Source organism: Kogia breviceps, chromosome X (assembly GCF_026419965.1).
Source record: "Kogia breviceps isolate mKogBre1 chromosome X, mKogBre1 haplotype 1, whole genome shotgun sequence".
Lineage (NCBI taxonomy): Eukaryota > Metazoa > Chordata > Mammalia > Artiodactyla > Physeteridae > Kogia > Kogia breviceps.
The window spans coordinates 107,604,527-107,625,093 of NC_081330.1; the positions used below are offsets into that span (position 1 = coordinate 107,604,527).

The window sequence follows — 20,567 nt, forward strand, 5'->3', positions numbered from 1 at the left end:
AGGGGGAAGGTGGGAAGGAGACGCAAGAGGGAGGGGATATGGGGATATATATATATACATACAGCTGTTTCACTTTGTTATAAAGCAGAAACTAACACAACATTGTAAAGCAGTTATACTCCAATAAAGATGTGAAAGAAAGAAAGAAATTATGAGCAAAAAGAAATTTTTTAAAAAAATCTGGTATCTTTGTTGAATACTAATCACTTTTTTTAAAGGTAGATTTGGCCAGTGACTTAATTTTTTTTTGAACTAACGTTTGAGTCCATTGATTTAACAGCTTGACACTTAGACAGATTTGTGTCCATAGTAATTTATTCATCATTCACATGTACTTAGGTGGACATTATCATGATAGCAGTTGTCCTAACAGAACATAACAGGATATGAATTTAGATCTTACCTGAAGATGTGATCAGAGAAATCAGAGGACTATCTTGAAAGTAAACTTCTCAAAGTATGGTGAGAAAAATGAAGCACAAGGTAAACTCTTGGCTCCACTTAAGTAGCTAGGTCTTTCACACTCACACACACACACACACACACATATGTTGAGGTAAAAATAATAACCGCTAATATGTCTGGAGGCGAAACATCGCTTAGAAGTAAATACATAAGACTTTCTTTTCAGCCTAGGAATACGAGGAAATGAAGATGAACCATTATAAAAAATTTATCAATCTAATTTTTAAACATGCTGTTGCATAGATTTTAATGAAGAAAATCCATTTTAGTTCATTTCATTTGACATTAAGTGGAATATTTTCTTCTTTGTTGTTCCATTTGTAAGAAAGAAAGACATTTTGGAAAAACTAAAAACATTCATTAAATTCAGGAGCTACAATAATCTGAAAGTAAAACTAAAAAATTATAGAAGAGCATTTTACAATCATTTTCAGCCCTCTTCCATTTAATTATTTCTGTCTCGGCTCTTAGAAAATTTATTTTCATCTCTGATTCAGTTCTGCTTTAGTATTTCTAAGTTGATAACAAGATATTGAATGAAAACTCAAATGAGCAAAAATCCATTTTGTTTCAGTAGTGAGTACCTTCCCCATAGAAGTAAAATAAATGTGTGCAGTATAAAGCAAACTGGGTGTAGTATATTGCATAGGTAATTCACAACCCTAGATTCCTCTATTAATTATTATTCCTGAAAGCAGAGGTAGCCTAATTTGTTTTAAAGGAAAAAAAGAATCTCGTGGGAACTGCTATATACAACACGATACCCTGTCCTCCATTTTCTGGGTCAAAAATGTTGCATTTTATAGCTTTGCACAGATTTTGGCTTGGAATTTGTTTCCTTATAAACCTTTATAATAACAGTCATCATTTAAATGAAATTATGTTCTTTAGAGTTAAGCTGTGGGATCTTAGGAACTTGGTCTATTTTGTGCACTGCTTTATGCCTAGTGCTTGGAACATTCCCTGGCATATAATGGGTACTCAGTAATATATTTTTTGGAATGAGTAAGTAAATATCTATAAAAGCACAGGGCAAAATGCTTTCTTCCTTTAAAAATTATTTTACAGATAACCTGCTCCTATTTGCCACCACCCTGTTGCTAGCAACTGTTACTTCGTGCCTGAATCTCCGAACGCTCATCGTCAATTGTTCTCCTTTCTGAAATGGCCACTAGCTTACACTCACTCCTCGACTTGAAATTTTCCAGTTGAGCGTGCCTTCTTTGCACTTTTCAAGCCCTGCGCCACAACTTCTCATAGCATGATTACATTGTTTTTTAATAACCCACTAAATTGTCTCTCTCCACCAATGATTGTGAACCCATTGAGAGTTCCGTTTTCCCAGTGCATAGTAGATGTATACATAGTACATAGTGCATATAAAACAAGTGTTTTCAAGTGAGTAGTGATTAAACTCTAACAAAAAGGATTGTTGACAGTATGCCATTCCCCTTTGCAAAAACCTTCGTCACTGTGCTGCAAAGCTCAGCTCATTCAAACCCACCACAGTCTTGCTCGAAGAACACGCCCATGCTTTGTCTTCCAGAACTGCCCTGTACCTCGTGCTTCAACTTATTAAAGACTATTTGCACCTCCCCAAAGACATTAAGCTTCCCTACCTCTTGCCATTTGTTCAAGCTCTGAACAAATAGCTTTCCTCCTCCCACCATGCTGCTTCTTCCTTTATGTTTCATGTACCTACATCCCAATGTCTAGTTCAAGGAGCCCTTACAAAGCTACATGATAGACGAGTGAGGAAAGACAGATTTACCCCAGGGTGATATTAGAAGTTGGTGCCAAAGACTCAGCTACCCGAGAAAGGATTTGAGTCAATCTTAGTCTGTGGCTTTCTCTTGGATGAATTTATAACCCTCTGCTTTGCCAAGTCTCCCTGAGTTAGACTCAACAGGGCTCGTGTGACTTGGTATTCCCCACATTGTGGGACACAATGCTTAATTGGTTGCAAGTGGAGTAAAAGAAGGAGAAACAGACCCAACCTTCTCGTTCGTCTTTGCAACAGCCCGGGTGTGTCCATGTTACACTCCCCTTTTTACACAGGAAGAAATGCGTGAAAAATATTTGTAAATAAACTTTTTCTTTAGTGGAAAACCCCAGAAATGAGAGAGAGAGAGAGAGAGAGAGAGAGAGAGAAATAGAGAGAGAGAGGGAAACAGAGATCATCCGTAATCTCACCTTCAGCATCTATAATCTCATTCCCTACAAGTGCCTTTTTGGGCAAAGTAGAAAAAGGTACCTCTTTCATCGAGGAGATCTCCAGCCCTGTGCCAGAGTTCACCAGTTCGGTAGTGGAGCCCAGGTTGGAGTTCAGTCCCCTTGTCTCCTTGGCCAGGCCACTATATACTTGCAAATGGAGACCCCGCTGTGTAGCCTTCTCATCTTTTCCTGTATGAGTATTTTTAAAGCTTTTATTCAGTCTTGCCAAAATGCCCTGCAGAAGGCTACACCACGTGTATCACTACCAAAAGAACATATTTTCCTTAAATAGATTACTCCCCCTTTTTTTCCCACTTGCTTCATTTTTATAAAAACCCCCTGGTTAGTACCAAAAACTTGAAAGTTACATTCCTGCCCAGAGCGTTAGAGATACTTCAGAAATTAGTGTATGCTCCAACATAAATCAAGTAATAGATCCAAAGAATTCAGATACAGAATCTGAAGGAAATAAGCAGGTTTCTCTTCTTTCACTTAGGAACTCGGCATCGGATTTCTGTAGGAAACTGTGTTTATGAAGCAATTCGAGAATAGCTGTTGATCTAAAGTATTAGTGCCTAATTCTCTTGACTGTTTATTCTTTAATGAAATGTATTGAGGGATTATCATGTACTAGGTACAGGCATACCCTAGTGAAAAAAATAATATCGAATTGCCTTAATAAAGGTTAGGGTCTTGTGAAGGGACAGATAATGAATTAATAAATAGGCAAATAAGGGGCTTCCCTGGGGCTTCCCTGGTGGCGCAGTGGTTGAGAGCCCGCCTGCCGATGCAGGGGACGCGGGTTCGTGTCCCGGTCCGGGAGGATCCCGCGTGCCGCGGAGCGGCTGGGCCCGTGAGCCACGGCCGCTGAGCGTGCGCGTCCGGAGCCTGCGCTCCGCAACGGGAGAGGCCACAACAGTGACAGGCCCGCGTACCACAAAAAATAAAATAAAAAATAAATAAATAGGCAAATAAGCATGCACGTACAAATTGCGATCAGTGCTAAGAAGGAAAATAAGGTTCTGAGAGTGAGAAGAATCGGGGGACCTTTCTTCAGATAGGGCAGCCAGGGATGGGCTGTCTTTCATGGTCACAGGAACTGAGATCTGAGTAGCAGGATACAAGTCAGCTAGGCAGAGGGTGCCAAAGGAAAACTCCAGGCTGAGAGAAGAGCATGCAAAGTCGAGAATAAGTTTGGGGGGTTCTAGGGATGCAGCATCTTCTAAGTGCTTGTTAAAAGTGCCAGATTCTCAGGCCCACCCTGGATCTACTGAATCGCAAATGCTCGACTGGGACCCAGCAGTCTCTGTGTTAACAAGCCCTCCATGTGATTATGATGCATGCTGTTGTTTGAGAGTCACTGCCTTAGACAGATGTTTTGAGCCATGAAGGGAAAGGTGAGAGCAAGACCGCATCTCTTTGCCAGGGCACTGGTGGTGGCAAATGTGGGCACAGACCATGAACATTTTAGACTGACAGAAACGTTTGCAAATTCCAAAAAACTGTTAAATGTAAAACTTAATCTAAAATAACTCCTGAATCTGACTATCAGTGTCCTTGTGGTTGATGTTTTTAATGGTTTATGGATTATTACTTATTTTTAAATAAGTAAATAGATTTCATTAACTGCCATTTTGCCTGATGTTTTGTCACATATAATTAAAATTTCTCAGAAAGAAAATATTGGCATTTCTTCTGTTGCCTTAGCAGCCTAAGAATGTGGTCAGCTTAAATGATTTATTTATAGTCATTAGAGACCTTTTTATTTTAATTGTACGTATTTTGCTTTTAGCCTCTGTAAAGCACTCATGAGCTACCTTTTTTATTTGTTTTAATTGTGTCATTAGAAAGCTATGGAAAGCTTGAACTGTTTTTGTTTTGGTTTGGTTTATTTGCTTCATTTTTCTATAAAAAAGAAATAATTAGCGACCAGAGTTAGGATTATAGAAAGTAGTTTCCAAGGAAATTAAAATAACTCAAATGTGTACAACTTGTTCTTATAGGCAAAAACCTTTCCTTTGTGATCAGTTCCGTTCTGTTTCTCATTTTCAAGTTATATTTGTGAAGGCAAAATGAACATGCATAAAAAAGAAAACAGACACTGTAAGTGGGGTTAAGCTATATAATTCAGCCTTCAGGAGCATTGGAGTTATAAGCTTCATAGTGAAGCCATGTCCCGAAAGATGAAGAATTATGATAGATGCAAGTGAGAAGATGTTAAAAAAGAATTTATGCTTTTGTATTTGGGTGCACACTCTTTTCCAATAATATGAAGAGAAACTAGAGATCATTTTTCATAAAAACATGAGGATTCCTTATGGAAAAAAATGCAGCAGTTAATTGCTCTTCTTTTAGTGCCACAAGTTTGGAAGTGGGATGACTCTGAGGGGAAACCATAGTTAAAATAATTACTGATAATTGCTTGGAAAATAAAAGTGCTAGATTTTTTCATGCCTACAAACTTCATATTGTTTTCCTAAAACCTTTTTTTTTTTTTTTTAAATTTAACCTACCCCAAGTCATCCTGATTATGCTACATCTAGGTCATTAGTTCTGAATCTGCTTCATTATTATTATTATTTTTTAAATTTATTAATTTATTAATTTATTTTTGGCTGTGTTGGGTCTTCGTTTCTGTGCGTGGGCTTTCTCCAGTTGCGGCGAGCGGGGGCCACTCTTGATCGCGGTGCGCGGGCCTCAGTATCGCGGCCACTCTTGTTGCGGAGCACAGGCTCCAGATGCGCAGGCTCAGTAGTTGTGGCTCACGGGCCCAGCCGCTCCGCGGCACGTGGGATCTTCCCAGACCGGGGCACGAACCCGTGTCCCCTGCGTCGGCAGGCGGACTCTCAACCACTGCGCCACCAGGGAAGCCCTGCTTCATTATTTATGTCCGTATTCAGTTTGCTTGTCCAAAGTGATCATGCCCAGATATGAACACGTACAAGAATTGCCCTGAAAACAGAACGCAAAAGGAAGACAGTGAAAAAAAAAAAAAAACAGCATAATATTTTGCCCGCAGGCTGCCACAGTAAAAACTGATGCTGGAATGCAGTGCAGTCGCATCTCTATTAAAAAAGAATACATGTTTCAGTGGCATAATTTATTGTCAAGAATGTCTCTACCAGAGGCAAAAGTGATCCTAACAGCAGAGGGAAGTCCTCACTCAGGCTGCAAACCACCCCCTGTGTCTTAGCTCCACACAATCCCTTCGTATTTGGCAGAACTTACGGAAAGGGTGGACTGTCTCAGTTTTGTTGCACGTCAATGGGGATAGCCTCATAATGTTAGCAGTGAGAATTCACTTAAAAAGTCTCTTGCAAAAAAATAAAAAAGAAGTCTCCTGCAAAAAAACAAAAAAAGTACGTGACACCCAAAGTCCAAGGGTAAAAGGAAGTTGGGGAACTGGATGACGATAGTCTGTGGAGTGGGTGCCGTTTGCACCCCATCCAGATTCCTCTACTCGGTCGGCACACTCATCACACAGCACCTCTGAGTGCTGGCTGATAAGGACTCATAGTTACACCCTTTTCCAGAAAACCTTCCTCAGCCTAAAGGAAGGCCCCTTGCCTGGGACCTCATACCAGCCCTTCTCCTCTAAGACTGCCAGGGGGGAAGCTAGTGGCCAGTAACCGATGGACATTGGATAGAAGAGGACAAACCTCTTTGTCTTAAGGTGGGACATTTTATGGTATATTTTGTGCACCAGAGCTTCCTATGGCACCAGGTTGATGCTATTTTCCACCTGAGACCACATCCTTACTTAGTTTTTCTGCCCTGACCTCTTGCTTCTCTCACTCTTCTCTTAAAAGCGCTCAGACTCTGCTTCCCGAAGGCAGTCAGTATCTGAGACAAAAGCTGGACCTACATCCTGGGCGCTATACCAGGTGGGAAGCCAACCAGCCTAAAGAGTCAAGAATAGGAGATAACAATGGAAGTCTCCAAGCCTGATGCATTTCATGAAAGCCTTGCCTACATCTCCTCTGTGGTTCTTTGTTATTGGTCCGAGGGCTTTGAGCTTCTGGGCAAAGCAGGATATGGTCCTTGACTCTTTTGGTTCCAGTGGTGGCCATTCACTCCCATCAGGATGATACATCCATCCAGAAATGCAGAAGCTGCAGACCATAGCTGGGCTGTATCTACCCCCAATTCTGGGTAACTGAGTTCTGTGAAGCCTTCCCTGAGCCACATGTAGAAGCCTCAGTACCAGAACCAAAGACCTGGATTTGCAGGACATGATTTCCATTTCCTCCCCCTCAGCTACTAACCCAGCGTGAAGAATCCTGGGACTTCTCCTAACACTTACTCTTTTTAGGCTGTTTTTTTAGGGCTTTTGGTTCACAGTTTTGTTCAGCAAGGTTTCATTGTAGAGACAAATGCAGTTAGCCCCTACTTCGCTTCTTAGATAGTATTTGTAACATAAATTTCTCTGCCCCAGTGTATATAGCCCTAGAATGACATTTCATTGTCAGATCAGACTAATTTTGAATTCCTGGTAAGTGAGATAGGACCTCTACAAAGTAGCAGGTTAAGATTTCAGGAACAGTGTTTGATATCGTTAAGAAGGGAAGAGTTTCAGATTCTCAGGAGCGCCATTAATATATAAATAAAGTGGTATATATATATATCAGATATATATACATATAACTGTGATACATATATATCACATCACACAATTTATAAATAAACTCCTAAATGGCAGAGCTAATTCAAGCATCCTAGAGTCTCCTCTCCTTCGTGCTTGCTTGTAGAGCTCATCTTGCTATGGCCTTTCTTGGATTGTCCTGAACCTCCACCATTGACCCCTTTACTTTCTCTCCATCTACAAGCCTCATCTACAAGCCTCATCTTGCTTTACTTCCCTCTGAATCCAGTTTAGCTGTGTTTTGCAATCACATTCTGGCTAAAATTTAAACTCTCTTGTCCCTAGGAATTTGTGCCACAACCATCTGACAGAATCCCAAACTTGGTTCAGCTGTTTTCTCCATGCTTACATGGAGCACTGTCGGAGAAAGAGAAGATTGGACAGATCGGTTCTGCTAAAAAATTGGGGTCTTCAGCCTCAAATGAGCCCTCAACACTGTTTGGCAACCTCGCCACGTTTCGTTTCTTCTCACAGTCTCTCTCACAACTAATTCAGATGTTCCCACTTACCCTTAATTCATGTTTTCACACAATGAATATTCATTGCATACTGATTATATGCCAGGTCTGTTGCTTCCTACTTCACAGAGGGCCCCAAAGTCAAAGTGCCTCAACTTAACGTTTTCCAGTGCTCCAAATTGACCTTCTGTGCCTTGCAGAATAGTCCTTAACTATCAAGTCAAAATTGCTCCCTCAGAAATAATGTTCCCTTGTTAATAGACAGTTCCTTCCTTTTGTTGCAAAATGGTTGATGACTGAGCTTCTGAATCTATATTTGAACAAATCTTTACATAAAGATCGAAGCAAAGTTCTGACAAGCAATTAAACATCATAAAAAAGGAAAACTTGACATATTAGACTTATTATCATTCTAAATCAGTACTTTTATATTTATAATCAGACAGCATTTAATGAAGTGAAAATTCTGCCTGCATGAAACTAGTCATAATAAAATTAGACTTGGTTTGCTCTTTCATGGTGAACATATTCCAGATGTTTAAGTGATTCAAAGAAAACCCAGAGTATAATGGCTCCCTTGAATGTTTTCTCAGTTATCGCTTCCAAACTAGAATAAAATCTAATGAAATTCTGGTAGTATTTAAATATAAATAGCACATCATATTGTTCAGAGTCAGCCTTAGTTTTTGACATTTTATGTTTAGTGTTTAATAATTTAAATGTAAATGTCTATGTGCATTAATAATTAAATTAGCAGTATTAGAAATGCTAATATTTGAAATACAGTCAAACGCAATGTTACATCCACTTCAATGAGATGGTACCTGTATTCACTCTTCGCATAGTATGTCCTGTGACTCAGTGTTTAGGGTACCATGCTTCTTGTTATGTACACTTCTAGGCATTGACAATTTACAGCAGTGAGACATCCTCCGGTGGTATGGAGCTGCCACCAGAACCTAGGTCACATGTCAAAGTGAAGACTGACTTAAACACTCTCCTGCCTCCTCTTTTTTTTTTTTTTTTTTAACATCTTTATTGGAGCATAATTGCTTTACAATGGTGTGTTAGTTTCTGCTTTACAACAAAGTGAATCAGTTTTACATATACACAGGTTCCCATATCTCTTCCCTCTTGCGTCTCCCACCCTCCCTATCCCACCCCTCTAGGTGGTCACAAAGCACCGAGCCGATCCCCCTGTGCTATGCGGCTGCTTCCCACTAGCCATCCGTTTTACGTTTGGTAGTGTGTATATGTCCACGCCACTGTCTCACTTTGTCATTTCTCTTCCTCCTCTTTTCCACCGTCAGCTCTCTGCTTTCCTCCATTCTCAGGTGCTTAGTGCCCCCACGATGAACTCTAGCCGGCTAACCTTCTTCCTTCTCCTCAGGCCCATCACAGTTATCGCCCCGGAGTGAGCCTCTGCACCAAACCCTCTTTAGCAACTGACCTCCCCCTAATCAAAGCTTCCGTTTATCTTAACAGAGACTTAGGCATTCAGATTAAACAGAACATATGGCTTTTCTCCCTTAATAATAACAGTAGTAGCAGTAGCAGTGGTAGTAAAATCGTAGTAGTCAAAATTTAAAATAGTTGCTCTCTGTTCCAACTCAGTTAGGACCCAGAGTTTAACAGTTAATTGAAAGAGTCACTTAAATTAGGGAATCGTAAAAAAAAATATGTCTTAAACATTTTATTCTATGTTAAAATAGTCACTAATATCTTAATGTTGTGTGAAGGTTTTTTTCTTTGAGTGTAAACTCTCTGATTAGAGTTCTCCATAAATCACACTGATAACACAGACGTTTTGATTTCCAGTTCAGGTTTCCTTAATGCAGACAGAGTCCACTGGGAAACATGAGAAGCATTCTGAATACAGAATCCTTCTAAAATTTTCAGGTTGTTTTCCTAATCTTTTACAGTTGCCTCGTCCACACCCAACTCAGTAATACTTCTTTTTCTTTTAAAGCAATTTTCCAGAATATTTAACCATATTTTTATAGAAATAGTAACTTATTTTCTCCTTAGACTTAAATTTCTTTGGTTTAGGAAATCTTTCATTAAATTATGTAATTGCAATACTAATTGGCAAAAGCAGGTATGAGAACGTACACACATTGACAAATCAACGAATGAGAGCTGAACGCCATGCATACTGACAGGTATCTCTAACATCTTATTTAGAGGTTGTTAGAGGCACCGGTCAGTATGTTTCCCAGACATATGAAGACTCTGGCTAATCTGACGAGTCTTAAGTGGAGATCAGTTAAGGGAACTTCTACTGTAATTGGTAGATACAAGCAAAAAAAAACCCAGAAGCCACACAATCCCATGACAGTGTGTGTGTGCGTGCACGTGTGGGGGCGGGGGTGGGGGGGGGCTAGGAGGGAGGGGGAAGGGAGGGGGGAGAGGGGATAGGAGACTGAGTGTTGTGATTAATCATGAATGCTGGAACTTATTTTTTAATCTCCTTCATCCTCCAAAACATTGATGCAGGATTAAAAATCTGTGTCCAGGACTTTGGGGAACAAAGTGAAAACCAAAATACTCTAATAAGAGACCCTTGAACCATGTACATTATGTAATCCAAGGGGAGCTGAAATCTAGATATGACTTAACTGACATGGATACTGAACTTGACAGCTGAGAGCCTCACTAGTGAAGGCAGTGATTAGTGTACAGGGTTAATCTGCACTATTGTCAGATTCTGCCTGGCTATCCTGCCATCTCTGCGATGGTTCCTACTTAAAGTTCCCACTCATGTGATATTTACTTGTGGTTACTAGAAACGCATGTTGTTACCCAGAAGACAATGGTTCCGCTTTTGTAATCATTGTTCTTGTCCAGGTTTCCCCAAATGACATTTAAGAAATCTGTTTTCTAACCTTTCTATTATGCAAAACAGAGTGATTATGGATCATTTCCTTTTAGAGATATGAATTCACGTTTATGGAGTTTAACTGCCTCTCTCCATGGGCACTTACTATGATTCTTTTTTCATTTAATTTATTTATTGATTTATTGATTTTTGGCTGCATTGGGTCTTCATTGCTGCGCACGGGCTTTCTCTAGTTGCGGCGAGCGGGGGCTCCTCTTCCTTGCGGTGCGCGGGCTTATTGTTGCGGTGCCTTCTCTTGTTGCAGAGCACGGGCTTGAGGTACGCAGGTGCAGTAGTTGTGGCTCGCGGGCTCAGTAGTTGTGGCATGCAGGCTCAGTAGTTGTGGCTCGTGGGCTCCAGAGGGCAGGCTCAGTAGTTGTGGTGCACGGGCTTAGTTGCTCCGTGGCTTGTGGGATCTTCCCAGACCAGGGCTTGAACCCATGTCCCCTGCATTGGCAGGTGGATTATTAACCACTGCACCACCAGGGAAGTCCTACTATGATTCTTTTAATCCATGTATTTATTTATAAGGAAATGGAATAATATTTACTGTCAATTCCTATAAAAACTTTCTTAGTTTCAGAATGATTCCTGTGACATTCCACTGACATGAAATCGAATAAAGATAAAAACATCTGATATGATTTTTTCACATCTGTGTGGTCACTGAGAATAGTTTCTTTTGTTTTTCTTTCTTTTTTTGATATATAATTCACATACCATAAAATGCATCCTTTTAAAGTGTATAATTCAGTGGTGTATAGTATAGTCACAGAGCTGTGCCACCACCACTACTGTCTAATTCCAGAATATTTTTATCACTCCCAGAAGGAACCCCATGATTCTTTAATATAATATTTTTATTGACCACATTTTAAAAAATTGTAAGTTCAACAGAGTGATTGTCACAATGTCCTGTATTATCTAAGAACTATATAAGAGTCTTATACTCCATACGATACCGCATTTTAGTGATGAGATATTCAGTTTGACTTGAGAGGATAATGCCATTCTTATTTAGAATGTACATACTGGTTCCTGTCTTTTGGAGTCAGAAGGAACTGGAAGGTTATAGATGAAGTCAGTGTAAACAGTGGTTTTATCAACAAAGTGAACCACAAAAATAACACCTGCCCAGGTCAAGCAAGGCAAAACAGCGCGTATAGCCAAGTAAGTGATGCCGTCCTTGTGCACAGACATTGTATTACACAAACTGTTCTCCGAAGTGAGGGAATTCGTCCCTTAGAAATTGCTCATTGGAACACTGGGACATCATGCATCACGTTAAGGATCCATAAATGTCATCTCAATAGGGTAGATATGATGCATGGTAATATCCTCCCCGTATCTGCATAGGGCTCTTCTGCTCGACAGATTGTCATGATGCATTGCATCCCAGAATCCTGCTGTAGTGCTTCAGAGACAGCTGAGAAGCCCCATGGGAGCCTTCGTCAGTCATTACTACAAGGACTAAAATGCCAGGAGACCTGGAAGTCGTTCTTAGGATTTGACAAAATACCCTAATCTCTAAATGAATCGATTTATTATGTAGTTGGTACAAAGTAGGAATGTAATATTTTATGATTGAGTACATCTTTTACTGTTAAAAAAGAAGGCATCCATCTTTGGTTGTGAGATGAGTAGAATTTAGAGTCTAGCAGCATTGTATTTTTCCTGTTACTTTGCCAATCCAGAATTTCTTTGGAAAGGTAATATAATTGTTAACAATATTCACTGTGGAGGCAGACAAACCTTAGTATGTAAGCCTGGTTCCTCAAGTTTGACCGGTGGGGCCTTGGGCAAGGTTTAACCTCTGCAATGTCGTTTTCTCATGGATAAAATGAGATTTCTCCAACTACCAACCTCATAGTGTTTTTGTGTAGGAATAAAATCAGATTATATTTGGACAGAGCTCATCACAGGATTAGGCACCTAGGAAGTGCTCGATATTAGTTATCCACCCATTAACAAATCTTCATTGTCATAATACCACTATAATAGAGCAAACGTTGCCGACACCTCCAACAAAATACGATACTTTGTAGTTCCCATGTGCCTGGTTTTTTGGTTGTTTTTTTTTTTTTTGCTTTAAATGTTCTTATCTTCCATTTTGCCCTTGACTATGTCACACAGGCACTTCGAGGAGAAATTGCACCTCTCAAAGAGAATGTAAACCACATCAATGACCTTGCTCGCCAGCTCACCACGTTGGGCGTTCAGCTGTCACCATATAACCTCAGCACTCTGGAAGACCTGAACAGCAGGTGGAAGCTTCTGCAGGTAGGCATATTATAAGCGTTACGGTTCCTTCTGTCAGTAAGACAATATACAGATAAAGCTTGTTTGTAAGGAACAGTAAAAATAATTTCTTCATGTGATACTCATGATAATATTTTGTGAGTGTAGGACATTTTGTATTATTTAATAATTCCCTATGTGTATGTCTTCAAGCCTATTAATATTCATTTTTTAATGGCTTAGAGTTAGACTTTACTATATCTTGCAGTAAACGTGGAAAATAACGCTGAATCATGCTGGAAGAACTAAATTACTGGCATGCAATTACTTTGCACTATCATTGCTTGGATTCTTAACACCTCTTTCCTTTTGGAATCCTAATTTAAACAAGAGTCAATGATAAGACACATTCTAAATCTTTTAAAGAAAGATCATCCTATCACAAACCCACACAGTGACGTTTTTCATAGGTTTGCATACTAAATAAAGGAAATGTAGGTGTGCTCAAGGTCACACTTACTGGCTGTGGGACCTCTGGCAGGTTATTTAACTTTCCTGTGCCTCAGTGTTTCATCTGAAGAACGTGGGGATGTTAAATGTTTCTAAAACATTTGTCTATCATCAGGACGAGTAAGTCAAAATACACGGGAAATGCTTAGTAAAGTACTAGCCACATGGTTAGCACTGTGTGAATTCTAGTTCTTGGTGTTATTGCAGTTATAATTGTTATCATTATAGCATACAGGTTTTGGAATCAGACTTACTTGCAGTCACTTGACCTCTTTGATTGTTCATTTCCTCGTCTCCAGCATGCTTGCTGTAATATTAAAGGAACTAACTCAGGTAGAGTTATTGGTACAGTACCTGGCTCACAGTAAGAACTCAGAAAATGTAATGGTGGAATAGGTGTGTCTATATATTCCATGTGTGAAGGGCACTGTTATACCCCCAAACCTTAAAACTGCTTTGACCATGGAATTAAGGGATTGTTTCTCTCTTTTTCTGGTTTCATAAGATGCACAGAGTATGCTTCTGGGGACAGAGAGGAAAGAGGAAACTAGGTTTAAAAATATTTGTTTTCCAGATTCCGCGACTTACATGTTTACATTTTACTTCCAGTCCGTTTTAAATTGCAGATATCATTTTTAAGTTTTGTAATTGTAGATATTATCTTGCATTTTGTAATTTTCCCTTAATATTTTTATACACATTCATTTATTTTTGGCTGCGTTGGGTCTTTGTTGCTGCGCGCGGACTTTTTCGTTGCGGTGGCTTCTCTTGTGCAGCATGGGCTCTGGGCGCGCAGGCTTCAGTAGATGTGGCACGTGAGCTCAGTAGTTGTGGCTCGTGGGCTCTAGAGCACAGGCTCAGCGGTTGTGGCGCAGGGGCTTAGTTGCTCCGCAGCATGTGGGATCTTCCCGGACCAGGGCTCGAACCCATGTCCCCTGCGTTGGCAGGCAGATTCTCAACCACTGCGCCACCAGGGAAGTCCCTCCCTTAACATTATAAAATGGGCTTTTTGTACATTACAGTACTCTTTAAGTAAACATTATTATAATGGGTATGTATTGAGATGAATATATTATATTTTATATGTGTGTACTAAAATAAAAATATTTGTTTTCAGTGTTTCAGTAAGAAAAAAAAATGGTAAACCAGATTACTTTTCTATTGGCAGTCCATTTAGGGGTGTGACTGAAAGTCCTGTTAAAGAATTGCTAGATCTTTAATAAAAACAAGTTCCAAACTCAAGACCTCTTGAGATCTCATATAATTCAATTTTTGTTGTGATGGATAGTCTTGAAATACATGTATGATAGATTGTTATAAGTGGCATTGACTAAAGCAAGGCAGTATATTTAAGAGATTACATGCATTTCTATGTCTATTTGCTCCGTAGTGGTTAAGTACTATTAAAATCTTATCAGTTTCATCTTTAGTATGTTTCTCAATTTGAACATAAATAAGGAAAGTAATAAATGTCCAAGGAAAACCAATGGACACATTCGTTCCATTCAAGCACTCTTGAACTATTATCTTAAAATTTCTTTTAGTGAGCTGAATGCCACATTTGCTTTCAGAATGTGATATATAAATCTGTGACAGTGGCATGTAAATTTACAAATGAGATAAAAATATGATAGGAAAAGTTTTTAAAAAATCAATGCTAAGTGATCCATCATAGTTGCGCTATTATTTAAATGTAAAGTATAAGAAAATATGAATAGCTTAATTTGTATCCATTCTTTAAAATGAATAAGGACTTGGTTATAAATACAGGGAAGTACATGAAAGAATATAGTGTGATGTCGTAAAAAGAGTGTAGGAGTGAATAGTGGAATACCTAACTTCAAACTGAAGCCCAGCTATTATTTGACCATGTTATCTTGGGAAAGCCGTTGGACGTCTCCCAGCTTCGATTTCCTCGTTTGTAAAACGAGATAATGCATTTCGTCTTAGGTCACAGCCAGTTCAGTCCTATGATTGTGTATGTGGATATCTGGGGGAGGTACACATATGACAAAATTTAGTTTAGAATCAATGGAGTTGCTTCCTCTTCGTGATACAAACATGACTTGCTGGGATTATGTTCCTCCTTCTATCAGTATAATTCTAACTTTTCAACCCCTCATCCCCAACACACATATAACACAGCCTTCTCATATTAAATAATTCACTTTGCGGCATATGCTCTTATTGTGGCACATTTCACACGTTGCTATTTTTGAACGTGACCTTAAGAATAGGCTTTAAAAGTGTTTTGTTTTTTTTTTTTTTTTTTTAGCAGAAAGCTGATAAATACAAGGTTTGGGGTTGCACATAACTGAGTCAAGTTGATTCCATTTTTTTTTTTTGACCAGAATTCTAACCACTCTGCTATATTATAAATGTGAGTCCTTGTTCAGAAAGTGAACAAAGCAAGAAGTGAGGTTCATATCAAACAACTTTATCCCCATTACTGGAAGAGCAACTCATACATTCCGTTGAGAACCTTTTACATTTAGAAGACTGTATGTGAGACAAAAGCATTACCCAGCTTCTGTGGAGGGGAGTGTGAGCCCACCATTATTATGGCATCCTGTTTCTATGAAAATAAAGAACTCATTCACTTACGGTGCTATGTCATTTAACTAAAATCATGACAAAAGTTTGAGTTCATCTTTGCTTCTGTGTCTGATAAGACAAAGAAAAACCAAGAATGGAGAGTTGGGGTAGTGGGAAGGCAGATATAAGCCGAAGAAAAAAGTCTTACATTTGAGCAAATAGTGTAACAGAAGAAGTAGAGTGACATACTGCTAGGCTATGTCTACTTGATATCAGAATATCCTGGGTTTAGTTACATGATCCATTAATTTTTACTTAAGAAAGGCATGCTGGTTTTTTAGCTGTGTGTAATATCTCTCACAATGATAGGACGTTTTTTGGGGCGGGGGGAATAAAGATGCAGACCTACTAGAGCATGGACTCGAGGATATGGGGAGGGGAAAGGGTAAGCTGTGACGAAGTGAGAGAGTGGCGTGGACATATATACACTACCAAATGTAAAATAGATAGCTAGTGGGAAGCAGCTGCATAGCACAGGGAGATCAGCTCATTGCTTTGTGACCACCTAGGGGGGTGGGATAGGGAGGGTGGGAGGGAGGGAGACGCAAGAGGGAGGGGATATGGGAACATATGTATATGTATATGTATAACTGATGCACTTTGTTGTAAAGCAGAAACTAACACACCATTGTAAAGCAATTATACTCTAATAAAGATGTTAAAAAATGATAGGAACACATAAACCACATAGATATGAACATCAATAGCAGTGTAAGACCCAGTCTTACACTTACTCTGTGACCCAGTCACAGAGTATCTGTACATAGAAATAGAACGTATAGGGAGTTCTGGATTTATATTGAATCCACGAATAGAAGCATAGAGACATTGATTTGCCCATTTGAAACTCTGTGGGGATAAAATCCTATTTTCTCCCTCACAGTAGACACGTTGGTGTGGATGTTTCTGTGAGACCATCGGACAGTGTGTTTTTGACAAGGGAAACCATCATTCCTTGTAGTTACAAAGAGTTTTCATGTACATTACCTCACTTAATCCTCAGAACATTATGATTATGTATTATGATTACATAGTATCACTGTTCCCTTGTACAAGTAAGGAAACTGAGACTTACAGAGACGATAAGTGACACAATGACAGTCACACGGCTTCTAGGTGCCAGTCACGATCTGAATCAGTTGTGAACTGCAACTCCCTACCCTTTTTGTTGACTCTTCTCACAGTCCTATGAAGTTTGGACTTAACAGAGTCATACTTCAAAGCTATTTTGGGCAACACAATACTTCACTTTTTTTTTCCATGCTTCACTTCTTTTTTAAACAATTCTCAGGGATATCAACTTTGAAAGTTTCCTTTACAAACCAATGGATTAATGAGCCCAGTTCACTGTACCCCTTAAAATCACACCTGTCATTTCAAATATAAAATTATACAGCATTATATTCCTCCTTGTCTTTATAACTCAGCAATTGTACTGAAATCAACCAAAAGTGATTTTCATGAATTAGCTCTTAAAGTGGAACCAATGTTACTACCTGATCCCGTAGAAATGGGTATTGAAACCAAATGGGAAGAAAAACTGATGATAAACCCTTCTAATTTTGAAGCATTGCACACGCTTTTAGTGCCACAGTTGTGCTCTTTAGTCACCAAACACAAGTACTATAGGCAAGTACTCCTAAGGAATGTTCTACCCCTCGGAATTTCTCTGCATCATGAGTAAACCCATGAATTAGCAACAGAAGCTGCAAATACACTTTAATATAAAATGTAAATGCTTCGTTGACTGTAGGATGTATGAAATATAATCACTTGGAAAATATTAAATATGAAGACATTTCCATGCATGACGTTCTTTAAATATGTTTAAGGACAGCGTCATGAATTGTGTGTTTTTAAAGGTTTCCTAAGATTCTTCCAAGGTCATGCGGGCAGTTATATATTCCATCGTCACATCTCTGTGGTAACTTTCTGTCACAGGGATGTAGACCCTCATCTTCTATACAGTTCCATTCCTTCTTTCATTCTTTCCTTCTTTCATTCAGTCAGCACTGATTAAGCATCTACTGTGTAGCAAGCAGACATTGTAATTGTCCTATCTGGTCCAAGGGCATAGTGACCAAAACTCCCTTCGCTGCTTACACCATCTTAAGCAAAGTTTTTTTGTTTGTTTGTTTGCTTTTTATGAATGTATTTATTTATTTTTGGCTGCGTTGAGTCTTTGTTGCTGTGCTTGGGCTTTCTCTAGTTGTGGCGAGTGGGGGCTGCTCTTCGTTGCAGTGCACAGGCTTCTCGTTGCACTGGCTTCTCTTGTTGTGGAGCTCGGGCTCTAGGCGCGTAGGCTTCAGTAGTTGTGGCGTATGGGATCTAGAGCACAGGCTCAGTAGTTGTAGCGCCCTGGCTTAGTTGCTCCGCGGCATGTGGGATCTTCGCAGCCCAAGGCCCGAACCCATGTTCCCTTAATTGGCAGGCAGATTCTTAACCAGTGCGCCACCAGGGAAGCCTTTAAGCAAAGTTTTATAGATGAATTTTCTTTCCTTACTTCCATAATGGCCCACCCTCCCTCCCTTTCTCTATCTTATAAACAAATATATATATATATATATGTGTGTGTGTGTGTATATATATATATATATATGTATATACACGTATATATATATGAGCTATTGCGACACTAAGACTATAAAAGTAGTACCTTTTCAGATCTCTGGTTTACAAATTCTTCAATAATTTCTGACTGGGAGTTTGGTCTATGTAATAAGATTAGCAAGATTCGTGGAAGGACATGGCATCATATTTAGCTGGCCAACAAAAATATTTGCGTGGCTTCATTTTTTAAAAAAACTAAACAAGATTTTTAATTGAAAAAAATCAAAAGTTCCAACAGAGAAGTTTATGTTGTTTACTTGGGTGAGATAGGTTTTTGAAGCAGGCTTCGATTTAGCTATCGGTTGGCCAAAAAGTTCGTTCGGGTTTTCGGGTTTTCGTAACATTGTACAGAACAACCCGAATGAACTTTTTGGCCAACCCGATATGTATGTATGTTTGTCCTTATCATCGTTGAGTACATGATTTGATCCTTTAAATGTGTTGATGGATTTTGAACATTTTCTTTATGTTCTTTTTTTTTTTTTCTTTAAGGATCTTTGGCTAATCATTTTACGTTGTGGTTTATGGGGTCCCTTCTAGGCAGGAAGTGTAGGTGAGCTCGGCAGTCTGCTCCTACAAGTAATGTGGACCCATTGCCAACTGAGGGTGAGGAGAGGACAGCCAACTTTCTTCACTTCAGTTTTGCTGAGGGTTGGTTCTGCCGATGTCTCCTCAGCACGCCCTTCCTTGACTTTTCTTTACTAAGACCAAAAATGATTCTGCTTGTGGTTAGATCACAGAACTCAGAAGAAAATAAGCCTGTGGCCATTCTCAAAGGAAATGTTTTCCTGCATCAGTGGTTCTCAAATATTAGTGAGCCTCAGAATCACTTGGAAGCCTTATTAAAACACAGATCACTGTATGATCACTGTGTATGGGCCCCACTCGTAGAGTTTCTGATTCAGTAGGTCTGGGATGGGACCTGAGATTCTGCATTTCTAACAAGCTCCCAGGCGAGGCTGCTGCTGGTCCAGGGCCCACACTTTGAGAACCATTATTCTACATTAAACACTTGCTGGGTACAGCTAGGTTCAAAAGGTTAAATATATATATGACTTCTGCAAGACACTTGGAGAACTTTAGAGTTACACCGTGGAAAATAAGCATAATGTCATGCAGAAAATTCTGTGTCAGAGGAGTGTTACCGTGCTACAAGAAGGTGGCGACCGAAGCACTCATCTTTGAGGCAGAAAGAAAAGGGTGAAGGGAACTTTTAGTAGATTCCTAGTGACACCATATGAATTTATAACTATCAATCCAAAATGTAAATATGGATGAATATAATAAAGATAATGTAAATATGAATTTATAGTTAACTGTATTTCGAGACACATGATCTAGATGTAGATACTGAGTCCTTGAATGTAGCCAGTCCAAATTGAAGTGTGTTGTAAGTGTAATATACACATCAGGTTTCAAAGACTTAGTACCGAAAAAAAGGAATGTAAACCATCTCATTAATATTTTTGTATTGATTATATGTTGAGGTGATAATATTTTGATGTATTTGGTTAAGTAGAATATATCATTATAATTAATCTCACCCATTTCTTTTTTTTGATTATTCAAAGTTAGATATTTCTATTGAAAATGAACCAAGTGAGCCTGTAGCTTCAAGTAAAACAACCGACAGAGTTTCTTTTTTACTTTTTCAATATGTCTACTAGAAAATTTAAAATAGCGTATGCAGCTCTTCTTATATTTCTGTTGGATAGTACTGATCTAGAAGGTAAATCTCAAAACCTAGCATGGATGAGTCGCCTGCAGAGCTTGTTAAAATACCCGCCAAGACTCAGTAGGTATTGGCTGAAATCTGTGATTCTGCATTTCTGTCAAGCTCCCAGGAGATGCTGTTGGTCTGTGACCACGTATAAAAGATTCGTTCCCAAACTGTGGGTCACAGAGTTTTACGGAGAGGTGTAGAAATATATTTTTGCATGAAGCATTGTCTGTAGCT

At 39.2% G+C, this 20,567-nt stretch overlaps 1 protein-coding gene across 18 annotated transcripts in view; it reads left to right on the forward strand.

Annotated features, from left to right (window-relative positions):
• DMD (dystrophin) overlaps positions 1-20,567 on the forward strand; it is a 2,551,447-nt gene that overhangs the window by 2,210,408 nt on the left and 320,472 nt on the right. For all 18 annotated transcript variants that reach the window (XM_067023689.1, XM_067023685.1, XM_067023692.1 and 15 more), the window contains one exon: positions 12,791-12,937. In XM_067023689.1, coding sequence (XP_066879790.1) covers positions 12,791-12,937 — 147 coding nt within the window. The remainder of the gene's footprint in view (positions 1-12,790; positions 12,938-20,567) is intronic.